The 12,159-nt window shown below is 35.9% G+C and overlaps 1 protein-coding gene across 1 annotated transcript; it reads left to right on the top strand.

The window, feature by feature from the left end:
• Nucleotides 1–2,127: 2,127 nt before the first annotated feature.
• LOC131070101 (probable LRR receptor-like serine/threonine-protein kinase At1g67720) lies at nt 2,128–6,855 on the top strand. Its single transcript, XM_058005625.2, has 16 exons — nt 2,128–2,195; nt 2,311–2,405; nt 2,520–3,054; nt 3,171–3,640; nt 3,739–3,865; nt 3,963–4,034; nt 4,585–4,653; nt 4,775–4,846; nt 4,967–5,041; nt 5,156–5,346; nt 5,454–5,614; nt 5,758–5,915; nt 5,993–6,039; nt 6,125–6,314; nt 6,405–6,528; nt 6,631–6,855. Exons 1-16 carry the CDS (start codon nt 2,128–2,130, stop codon nt 6,853–6,855), a joined length of 2,679 nt encoding a protein of 892 aa, XP_057861608.2.
• The last annotated feature ends 5,304 nt before the right edge of the window (nt 6,856–12,159 follow it).

Below are 12,159 nucleotides of genomic sequence, written 5' to 3' on the forward strand. Positions count from 1 at the left end.
TTGTGTTATAGGCTGCAAGGTGGGGTTGTCCTCCATTGGATCTCCCTACCTTGTCTGCATCAAGTGGTATCAAAGCTAGTTATGAACATGTTGATGGAGGAATAGTTGGCTGTGAACTGATTGGATGAAAATAACTTGAGGTAGCTTGAAGACTTGTTCAGATTGCCGAACATTGAGGCAGTACAAGGCTCGCAAGCAAACCGTCAAAACAAAAAGCATGAGCTTGAGGCATTTGACAGGTGGACTTGAACATATCGTCAAATCGAGGTAGGTTGCAAGGTTGTCTAGTAGATTGTCAAGGAGAGGCATCTGGAACTTATATTCAGATCGCCAAAATTGAGACAGTTGCAAGTATCTGTGAACAGATCACCGAAACAGATTTGGTGTAGTATTGGTTATCAAGTGATGGGACTCACTTTTCAATTAACCCCAAGAGTCAGATGCAGAGGCATCTGAGTAGTTCATCTGGTTGGAGCAATTAGCAGTGAAGTTGCTTGGAGATTGTTGTGTTTCTTCACGTTTGAGAATGTAGAGTTGAGGCTTTGGATTTAGTACCTAGAGATTGTTGTGTTCTTACTGGTTGGTCTTGCAGTGAGTGGAGTGAAGAAAAATTGGGTTGCAGATGGTTTCCATAACTTGCTGATCATTAAGAGATGTTGTTTTGGACTTGACCAATGTTATTGGAGGTCTGCATGAAGTTCTAACCATTGTTGGAGATGTTCTCAGTGATTTGGGTTGATGCATTATTGTTTGCACATTTCATTATGAACCAGTCAATCTTTGGCCGACTTGATCGAGTTGTTTCTTGTAGGTGGTATAAAGAGGAAGATAGGAGATTGATTTGAGATGACAAAGGTCAAAGGAAGAAGAGATTCAGAAGAGATGTAGTTTCTGGAGGGACTGTGGTCTAGATCAGTGCAAACTATTACCAGAGGCCGAATTGTTTAGCAGATGATCTGTGGATCATAGATTTGAGTTCTAAGAATTGTTTTGTAATCCTAGGTTGTGGTTCAGCATGTGTAAAGTCTGAGGGTGTATGTAATTCATTAAACTATTATAAGGATTTATCTTTTCTGTTTCCCCTAGTTATATCTTGTGTTGTGTGAATCGGTTACCAGTATCTTTCATGGTGATTGTGTTATAGGCTGCAAGGCTGGGCTGTCCTTCATTGGATCTCCCTACCTTGTCTGCATCGCCAACACTCCCCCTTAATCACAAATACCTATTCCAATTTCGTTCCTAACACCTCCCTTAGAGTCACAGTGCTCGTGCTTAGTGATCCTAGCTTGTTTTTTTGTACTTGTATTAAAATTGATTAGTACGTCCATATAAAAAGCGATCCATCTATCAAGACGCATGATTAACCAACCACTATGTTCACTAGTTATATAGGAATCCAGTTCACATACATGGTTCATCAATATGTTAAACTCTCCTATAAACATTACCTTGATCCTTCATTCTTTGAGATTACACAATCTCAAATTCCCCCTTTATTAAAGTTTTAACTTCTTTGATTTGTCATTAATCTTAAATAATTCCACAACTTGATGCCACATCCTCTCTATGCCAAATTTTAAAAAAAAAAATACAAGCTACATGATTATCACATTAATCTATGTAGACCTGATTCAATAGGAATTAATCATACTAATCTATGTAGGCCTGATTCAACAGGGCTTACAAAACATTGGGAAAATCAAACGTGTTTATGACTAAGTTCTACATCTTTGGACCAAACAACTCTAGGGTGTCTAACAGTTGAAGGAACACGAAAATGCATTTAGTGAAGTTCTGATTACAATTTCCAACAAATACATTATAAATGGTTTTGCCGAGACATTATTTATCCCTTGCAACCATATGTGGACATTGTTTACTTTGGATTATATCCCAAGAATATGGCCACTTGCGGTAATCATCAAACCTTTAAAAATATTGAACTATTTGCAATAAATAGAAAAAAAACCGTGAAAGTGATACCCATGGTTTATTAGCAGATGCTGTGGTTGATTGATTCAAAGATTCCTTCCCCAAAAATTTAAGACCAAATTCCCGACGTAAAAAATTCCTGACATAACAAATTCCCGGTGGGTAAACCCCACCTAAAATTAGTATCTGCTAAAAATGCGGCGAAAAAATGTTAACATACGGCCATACGGCAATTCAACAAATAAGCAGATAACTCTGGAATCGTAACCAGAACCGCCGGATCATGAGGCCGCCGCCCTGACCAAATGAATTAAACGGTGGGAAAAAAATAAGTTCATATCTTCCTAATGATCTTGATTTTCGTTGCAAATTAAGTAGTGCAAGCATAATGCAAATTATTGGCAACTGTAAGCCGGTGGCTCTACTGATTGTGGTGGTCATGTGGTGCATAGCTTTTACCAGTGCTCAACCAGGTGCTACTGCGCTTATTCTTCCTTCCCCACTAAATATCACTCTTTGCTTTTCACTGTCCTCGGATTATTGCTTATAACAATGTCCCTTATTTGTGATTTTTTTCATATTAGCAGGATTTTTGAGCATTGACTGCGGGGGATTACTAAACCGCACAGATCCTGAGACCAATATTACATGGGTTACAGATGATAATTACATACGGGGCAGTGGGATTAGGGAAAATATAAACAACGCTACTTCCCCATTTTACTTGCAAAGCGCGCGAGTTTTCCCTTATCCTACCAACAAGTCCTGCTTTGAAATACCGCTCACCCCCAACATCCCGCACCTTTTAAGACTCTGGTTTAATGCAGGCAATTTCAATGGCCTCCAACAAATTCCACGCTTCGATTTATCTTATGAGACGACAGATATGTTGTCAATGGGTCAGGTCCGATTCGAACAAATGCCAGCATGGGGTGAGAGGGTCCTCGTTAGTTCTGGAAATGTGGTCTATGTTTGTTTGATCCGAAAGTCAGACGAAGATAATCTATTTATCTCTGCTATTGAGCTCAGAACGCTTGAAAAGGGAATGTATGATGTGGTTAAGCCGGGGCAATGGTTGCGTTTATTGTTAAGGACTGATGCAGGTGCGAATTCGGCGAGTCGGTGAGTTCGTCATTCTTATATATATATATATATATATATACTTTTTCTTGTTTCAGAGAATGTTTGCGTTCCTGTGATGGATCTTGATTCTTATTCAACATTGATGAGTCGTTTAGGTATCCTAATGACCGGTTTGACCGGCAGTGGAATTCATCATCAACTGGAGGAGCAGAGAATGTACAAGTTAAGTATTCAATTTCTATTGACAACGCCAAAAACCTTCCTCCAAATCCTGTAATGCAAACAGCCCTGGTCAGCAACAGCGATATAATGAGTTTCTCCCTCCCGCAATACCGCACACCAGAAAGGATCAAATCTTTTGTTTTGTTTTTATATTTTGCAGAAATTGAAACATATAATGCATCCGAGCCCAGAATTTTCCACCTTTCGATGAATAATGTAACCCGTGTTCATAATATCACTCTACAAGGAGATTTTTCTGCCAGAGAATTAGAGTTGGAATCTGAAACACCAGATAATTACTTTGCGCTCCAGAAGAATTCTTTCTCTACTCGGGGCCCTACTATCAATGCTTTTGAATATTATATCCTACTTCTCACACATACTTTAACCTTTCCAGCGGATGGTTAGTATACGATTTTGTGTTTTTCAAGTATTTATCCTTAAATTCTAAAATACTGCAATTCAAATTTGCTAATCTGAAATCGTTTTTCTAATCTGCAGCTCAAGCTTTGGCCACTTTGAAACAAAGATTCAATATTAAAGATTGGGTTTCGGATCCTTGCTTCGTTGTAGCATGGGACGGAATCCAGTGTATGAACATATCTTCAACTGTGAGGGTCGCAGAAATGTAAGCCTAACTCGTTGAAATCTATATACATTTATTTGGCTAACCAGAATTATTAAAACAAGGTCCAAGCTTAATGTTTAGTGTTAGCATGTTTCAGAGATTTGTCGAGAAGGAATCTGACAGGAACGATACCGCCCTCTCTTGGACAGATGACAGAACTCGTTCAAATGTAAGCGTGAAACTTAATTGGATCTCAAGACAGGGACCTCTAATCAACAAAATTCTAAAGACAATTAGTCAGATAGTCGCAATGGATTACAATATTCTAATGACAATTAGCCAAATATTCAAAATTTTATTTGATTCTTTCTTGACAAAGAAACAATCTGTTCTACACACAAATCTAGTCGACGACATTAAAATATTTCCATTGTTCTACAATGTGGCTAAATCCATAGAATCCATCTTATTTTCGAGAGATTCATTTATATTAATCTTTATATTCGAGAAGAGTCATTTGTATTGATCTTTAAAAACCCAGCACAGAAGGATACCTTTTACCAGTTCCATTCACCTTCTGTGATGATTCAATGAATTAGAATTTCGAGTCATTTGAATTCCCCAAATCTAACTTTGTTAAGATCAAATTGTCAGATAATAACCGTAATCTCTTTATCTATCCACGATATGGGGATTAGCAACTTTTCAACTAAAACATTCAGTTAAATCCGATACCCAAATGGTTACACTAATCTATTCTTGGTGCCACATCTCTGCAGATCTTTTGATGGTAACAATCTGAGTGGAGCATTTCCAAATTTGTCGAGCCTAACCAAGTTGGAGAGACTGTACGTGTAAATGTTCTGAAAATTGTTGTTTCTGTTGACATACAACCATTAGGAAAGCAGAAAAATCAGTATGGAGGAAGATTAATTAACAGCTATTAAGGTCCGTCTCTGGCGTATGCAGGTACCTGCAAAATAACAACTTAAGTGGAACAATTCCAGACTGGCTATCCGAACTAGAGAATCTTAAAGAGTTGTGAGTCTCTCTCGCAATCTTTTAACTAATGCACAGCTTTTTAAAGAATCAGATCATATTAGTTAAAACTAGAATTGGGCAGAATCAATAATGTGTACTAGCTGTTTTGTGATTGTTCAGAGATATAGCCAACAACAATTTCAGTGGCGTAATTCCTCAACGGCTGCTAGATAAGCAGCATTCATTGAAAATCAAGTAAAGTTATACTTTACTGAAATTTAATTATTTACCCTAAACTTGATCCAACCGTATCCAAGTCAGAGTATTTGAAATTTTAAGCATATACAATTTTGCATTGCTGTGGTACAGTTACAGTGGCAACTACTACCTTTGTATGAGGAAAGGGGAATGTATCCCGTCCAGTTCGGGAGGATACAAACTGAAGGTTATCCTAGGGGTTGTTGTAAGCGGATTTGGGATAATCGGATTGGCTATTTTAATTGGTGCTCTTATTTATCGAAAGAAAATATTTAAGAGACGAAATCCAAACAAAATTCCAAGTACAGTTATTTACTTTTAGATATACTAATATATTATAATGCTACAATGAATATTCTCACTACAATACATGCCTTCGCTAAATTTAGCTTCGATTACTGTATTGCAGATTACTCAGAGGTTTTGGTACCAAGTATATCAAAATCTCGTGCTTTTTCGCTAGATGAGATAAAAATAGCTACAGAAGACTTTAGCCATAACATCGGACAAGGTGGCTTTGGGTTTGTGTTCTGGGGTAAATTACGAGATGAAAAGCAAATAGCAGTTAAAGTGCTCTCCTTTTTCTCCAAAGAAGGAGTTGCACAGTTCTTAAACGAGGTAATGCAATTTTTAAATGTTACATTTTGAGAATTTCGAATCTCATAGATTGAGTGCGTTCACACGGAGAAAGCTAAACTAAACTTGATGAATAGATTGATCTTCTGTCCAGAGTCCATCATAAGAACTTGGTGGCTTTGCTGGGTTATTGTAATGAATCAAGAGATCTCATGCTTATCTACGAGTACATGCCTGGGAGCTCCCTGAATCACCGCCTCTATGGTAAATTTTTGCTTCACAATTTTGTGTCACTTTCGTTCATTCACAACCCACAACTTATTTGATTATTACTCCTGTATTTGCAGACCGCAATCATTTGGTGTATCCAAAATTAGAATGGAAAATACGGCTTAAAATAGCTTTGGATGCAGCACAAGGTAATTGCCCTTCTCTGTCTAAAAATCTTCAACATCGGAATTTCGACATCTTTTTGATCTAACTTAAGCAGAGTTGTATTTTAAGGACTTGAATACCTGCACGTTGGCTGCACCCCAAAAATCATTCACAGAGACGTAAAGACGGCAAACATCCTTTTGGATGCTAATTTTAATGCCAAACTGGCTGATTTCGGACTGTCAAGAGTAGCAACGGATGACGAGGCTTCTCATGTTGTCACTGATGTGAAAGGAACTGCCGGATATTTGGATCCCAAGTAATGCTCTCTTCCTAATGGTAATGTTGTTGGCATATTATGCAAATGCTGTCTTAAAATATATATTTTTTTTGGGGACAGGTATTTTAGCACTCACATGTTGACAGACAAGAGTGATGTGTATAGCTTTGGGGTGGTTCTGCTAGAGATCATATGCGGCAGGAGACCTGTTGATTTTAAACAGTCTGAAGAGAAAATTGACCTGGTCAAATGGGTAAGAAATTTCTAGAAATATTCCCCAGTCTGTGCTCACTCCTGCAACAACTTCTTGGTCAAAATATCAAAAAACTTAAGCACTTTGTGTTTGGCTCCATAGGTCGCGCAGCATTTTGAGCGGGTTAAAGATTCGGAGGAAGTACTAAAAACAGTAGACAAGGAGCTGCTCGAAGATGACAACTTAAAATCTATTATTAGTGTAATCAAATTAGCCATGAAATGTATCGTAGAGGAGCCATCCTGTAGGCCCGGTATGAGTGAGGTGGTGATGGAAATTAAAAGGGCTATGAAATATGAGAATGACAGTGCTGCATCTACACTTTGACGTTTGACAAGAGATTCTCTTCTAGTTCTGCGATCTACACGTTCGATATCTGTCGTCATCAGATTCGAATGGAAGCTCAAACAACTCTTGTTCTAAAAGAGAACAAAAAACTCTTGATGATCATCACGATCGGGAGGAGAGGAACTGATTGGTTTTCTTAATACAGTAAAATACTGTCATTTAGTGTTTGATTTTAGCCTTTCAGTATTTGACATCTCTATGACATTAAAGGCATCATCTCTCGTGTACTCATCTTCCTCTCTTGCTGTTAACAACTCATTCTAACCTCTCACACGTGCAAGACTTCACTTAGCCAGCTCTGCATTATTTTTCTTATTCCCTCATTCACCGTATGCCAAACCCTCATTTTGAGATTTTCCCTCGTTGGAAGAAGAATCAGAATTAAATGTAATTAAAAGTTTTGTGTTTTGATTATCTTTTTGATGGTCATACGAACAGGGGACAGTTTTCTGGGTTATGGTAGAAGAAGAAAGAACAAAAGTTATGTCTATCGTAGCAGTTTGAAGGAAGTGTTGGAGTCTAATCTCACCTACCCCATCCACAAGCTCTGTATGCACAAGTCTTTACAGAATTATTGGCAGGATTTGGATTTGTTTTCAACATCTACTCCAACCTATCCACCGTAACATCTATAGTCTTAACACTGTTTATGAGGAACAAAAACATTATTTTATATGCAAAATTCTGGTAGTTTCCGGCTACCTCCTGCCCATTCTAGAAACATCTAAGACCTCCTTTAAAAGAGGCATTTTGTAATCATTTTGATGAATGAATGAAAAATATGGTTTGATAAATAAAAATTTGTCTTCCTTGTGTGATGCTCTGTCTTTCTCCTTACTCTGCATTTTGTAATCATTTTGATGAATGAATGAAAAATATGGTTTGATAAATAAAAATTTGTCTTCCTTGTGTGCTGCTCTGTCTTTCTCCTTACTCTATTTTTGTGTTCTGTTTTGTTTCATTTCCAATATGTGGTATCAAAGCAAGGAGATCAGGGCAAAAGATGCAGAAAATGTTATTGACTGAAGAGAGACCTCTTGTAGTGGCTCAAGACAGCAATGTGCTCAGTCTCTGGAAGATGGAAGGCTAATGAAGAAGTGCTGAAATAGAATGCAAGATACAGAGAGGTAGAGTCACTGCCAAATGAAAGGAGACTGCTATTTTGATCTTTCCTTTTTGGTCATTGATAAGTAGACACATAAGTGAAAGTGATAGCAAGAAGATAAAATTGTTGAAGCTGTAGTAAATGACCATACACCACTTGGAAAGAAGTTCATGGAGAGTGCAACGTCCAGCAAAGGTGGAATTGATGGTAGAAGAAATGTGTTGAAGAAAGTTTTGAAGCCTCTTAGTGAGATCATAGCTAGTCAATAGTGGAAACATCTGTTTGAAGGTGAAGGTTATATCGTAGCCAAAAGAGGTTGTTAGAAGACAGTTGGAAATGCCAGTTTTAAGAGCAGATCATATGTAAATATCACTGTTGTTAGACAAAATAAGAAGGGAAGATGACTGCCGAAGGAGGTGCAGATTGTAAAGGAGAATGACTCAGATAGAAGTTGCAGCATGGAAAATGGTGATATTGCTAGTCCAAGGATAAAGAGAGTAGTTGTAAAGTTGTGGTCTGCCAAGTGTGAAGAAGGATTTGTATCCAGGTATATATGCAAGTTTTTCTAAATAAATTAGTTTAAGAAATATTCTGAGATGAGTTTGTTGTTTGAAGTTTTGTCAATAGAAAGAGAAGTTGAAGGTGTTGAAAAAGGTTGTTGGCCAAAGATTGTGAAGGTGTACAGAGTTGTTTGAAGGAAAAAATTTGTAGTAGCAAAAACATGGTCAAGTGTCAGGGAAAGGTAAGTTTAATTTTTTTTCATTTTAATGGGTAAAGTGGATAGAGTAAAGAAAGAGAAAACAGATGATCTGGAAAAAGAATTGAAGGAATGTAAAAAGAAAATGTCAAAAATGATAATACTTTTAAAAGAAAAACAAATGGAAAAATGTGAACTGTTAGATGAAAATTATAATCTTGAAAAAGAATTGAATGAAGTTAAAGATAAAAATAAGGAATTAGAAGAGAAATTACAGTTATTTGATGATGTCAAAAGGAAGTTTGATGATTTGGAAGAAATGTCAAAAGGTTAGAAGAAGAAAACAGTTTACAGAAAAGGGAAATTTTAAATTTGAAACAAGAGAATGAATATTTGAAGTTAAATCCACTAATTAGTAATGCTTCATGTGACGCAGAAGATTTGTGTTCATCATTTGGTGAAAGTGATTTAGTTGAAACTGTTTATGATCAAGAATGCAAGAAAGAAGATGAGAATGTGTTTACAAATTATGTTAGTTGTGATAATAAGAATATTGGTTTAAAAATCATGAAGAAAATGGGTTATAAAGGTCAAGGATTGGGAAAACAAGAACAAGGAATTAGAGAGCCTATTGAGCCTATAATGAGGCCAAAGTATGAAGGTCTTGGATATGTCACAGGAAAAGAAAATGATGCTACTAGTTCAAGCAAAACAACCCATAAAAGGCATTGTATTAGGTGTTCTCATTGCAATAGAGAAGGACACACAAAAGAAATGTGTTGGGACTTACATTCATGTAAAATTTTCTGTTGAGAAATCATTCTGAATAAATGTGTTGGAAGAAAGAATCAATGACAGATTGTATAAAAATGGATTGTGGATGGACCTATGGACCTAGTTGGCAAAAGTTCACCTGTATGTTCAAAAGATTGTACAAATGATCATATGTGAAGAACAATAGAAGTAATGAAAGCTTTGAATATCCAAAAGGAATTAAAAATGTTTTCAGCCAAAAGAAATCATTGTCTAGCAAGACATTTACAGATTGTATTATGTTTTGAAATTTGAAGAAACTACCGCAATAGTTGAAGAAAACTGAAGCACAAGAAAGAAAGAGGAGTTGATGAAATAAATCAGAAAATTAGAGAAAGATATCAGTTAAAGAGAAGACATTGTGAGTATTGAAAAATGGAGCAGTTGTAGCAACAACCAGTTAGCAAGAAATCCAAAGAAGAGATTATAGATAAAAAGGGAAGATTGTTGAAGAAAGCTAGAAAGAGAAAAAGGATGGATAGAATATCGGTAGTTGAGATTAAGGGGGAGTGTTGGAGTCTAATCTCACCTACCCCATCCACATGCTCTGTATGCACAAGTCTTTACAAAATTATTGGTAGGATTTGGATTTGTTTTCAACATCTACTCCAATCTATCCATCGTACCATCTATAGTCTTAACATTGTTTATGAGGAACAAAAAGATTATTTTATATGCAAAATTCTGGAAGTTTCCAGCTACCTCCTACCCATTCTAGAAACATCTAAGACCTCCTTTGAGAGAGGCATTTTGTAATCATTTTGATGAATGAATAGAAAATATGGTTTGATAAATAAAAATTTGTCTTCCTTGTGTGCTTCTTTTTCTTTCTTTCTCCTTACTTTGTTTTTGTGCTTTGTTCTATTTCATTTCCAATAGGAAGGATATATAAAACATGGGTTTTTGTTGTTGTTAAAATCAGAAATGAAAGAGGAGTTGTAGCTCTCATTGTTTTCTGGTTATATATGCATGAGAAAAATAGGAGAAGCTCTCTGTTATTTGATATGGATTTTTTTATATATTTTAGTTTAAAAATATTTAATACTTGATGTTTTGTTGTTTCATTTTTCTTAGTTACTTTATGCCCTATTTCATTTTATATTTCTTTTCCTCTTCCATCACTTGGAATTAGAGTCAAAGGTTCTCAAGCAAGTTGTTTTAAAGGAGTTCACCAAGTAAAGGTTTTTTAGAGAAAGTTAAGAAGTCAAGGTATCCTCAAACAAAGTTTATCAAAATTGAAGCAAAAGTTTTTCACAATCAATAATGGTAGCCAAAACAAGCTTGACAAACCCATAAATTCTAAAGTTTAATGGGAAGAATTATGACTATTGGGCATTCACCATGAAATCTTTGTTTTCTTCTCAAGATATTTGGGTTCTTGTTGATAATGGATTTCCAAAACTGGTAGATCCAACAACATACAATGCTTTGACACAAGCAGAGAAAGCTTTGTTGAGGGATAATATGAAGAAGGATTCTAAATCTCTCTTCTATATATTTCAACTAGTACATGAGAGTATTTTCCCAAGGATTGTAGTAGCAACAAAGTCCAAACAAGCATGGGATATTCTACAAACAACATATCAAAGCATGGCAGAAGTTAAAATAGCTAAATTGTAAATGTTGATAAGAGATTTTGAAACAATTTACAAGAAGGATTATGAATTAGTAGATTCATTCTTCACTCAAATTATTAGATTGGTAAATCAAATTAGGTCACATTGTGAGACACTTGAAGATAGGATAGTGGTTGAAAAGATTCTAAGGAGTTTGCCTGCAAGGTTTGAATCAATTGTTGTAGCCATAGAGGAAACAAAGAACCTGTCATAATTTTTAGTTGATGAGATCCATGCATCTCTTATTTCAAATTAATATAGGCTAAGCAGGTCAACAAGCACATCATTGGAGCATGCTTTCAAGTCACAAGTTTTAATCAGCCATGGTAGAGGCAGAGGAAGGTCGAATTTTAGAGGTAGAAGAATAAATTCATATAGAGGTGGATGAAGTAGCCCATCAAGCTCAAGTGGAAGAGGGAACAACAAAAAATCAAGCCCAAATCCATGTCAAAATCAATCACAAGGATAAAGGTATGACAAGTCTCAAATTCAATGTCAGTATTGTAAGAAGTATGGGCATTATTCAAATGAATATAGAAAGAAACAATATACTTTTAACAAATTGAATGCAAACTTCACAAAAGAAAATCAAAATCAGAGAAATATGTTTATAGCATGCAATGTAGCACAAGAGAATCAAAAAGGCATATCGGTTTTCGACTAAGGTTGCAGTAATCACATGACAGGGAACTTAGAAATGTTTTCAAGTTTAGATGAAAATATAAAACTAGATGTCACATTGGGGAATGACAACAAAGTGTAAATGGTGAGTAAAGGAAATATCAACATTCTCACCAAAAAGGTTAAGAAGAAGTATATTTTTTATGTATATTTTGTGCCTAGTTTAAAACACAATCTCATGAGTATTGGACGGCTTGTTGAAAAGGGGTATAGAGTTTTTATCAGAAATGGGGAATGCATAATTTTAGATAAATTTCCAAGAAAATATCTCATTGTCAAAGTCAAAATGACAAATAATAGAATGTTTCCCCTAAGAATTAAGCTAGACTTGAATGTAAAATTTACTCAAGCACACCCCACAATGAACCCAC

This window comes from Cryptomeria japonica, chromosome 1, assembly GCF_030272615.1.
Source record: "Cryptomeria japonica chromosome 1, Sugi_1.0, whole genome shotgun sequence".
NCBI classification, from domain to species: Eukaryota; Viridiplantae; Streptophyta; class Pinopsida; order Cupressales; family Cupressaceae; genus Cryptomeria; species Cryptomeria japonica.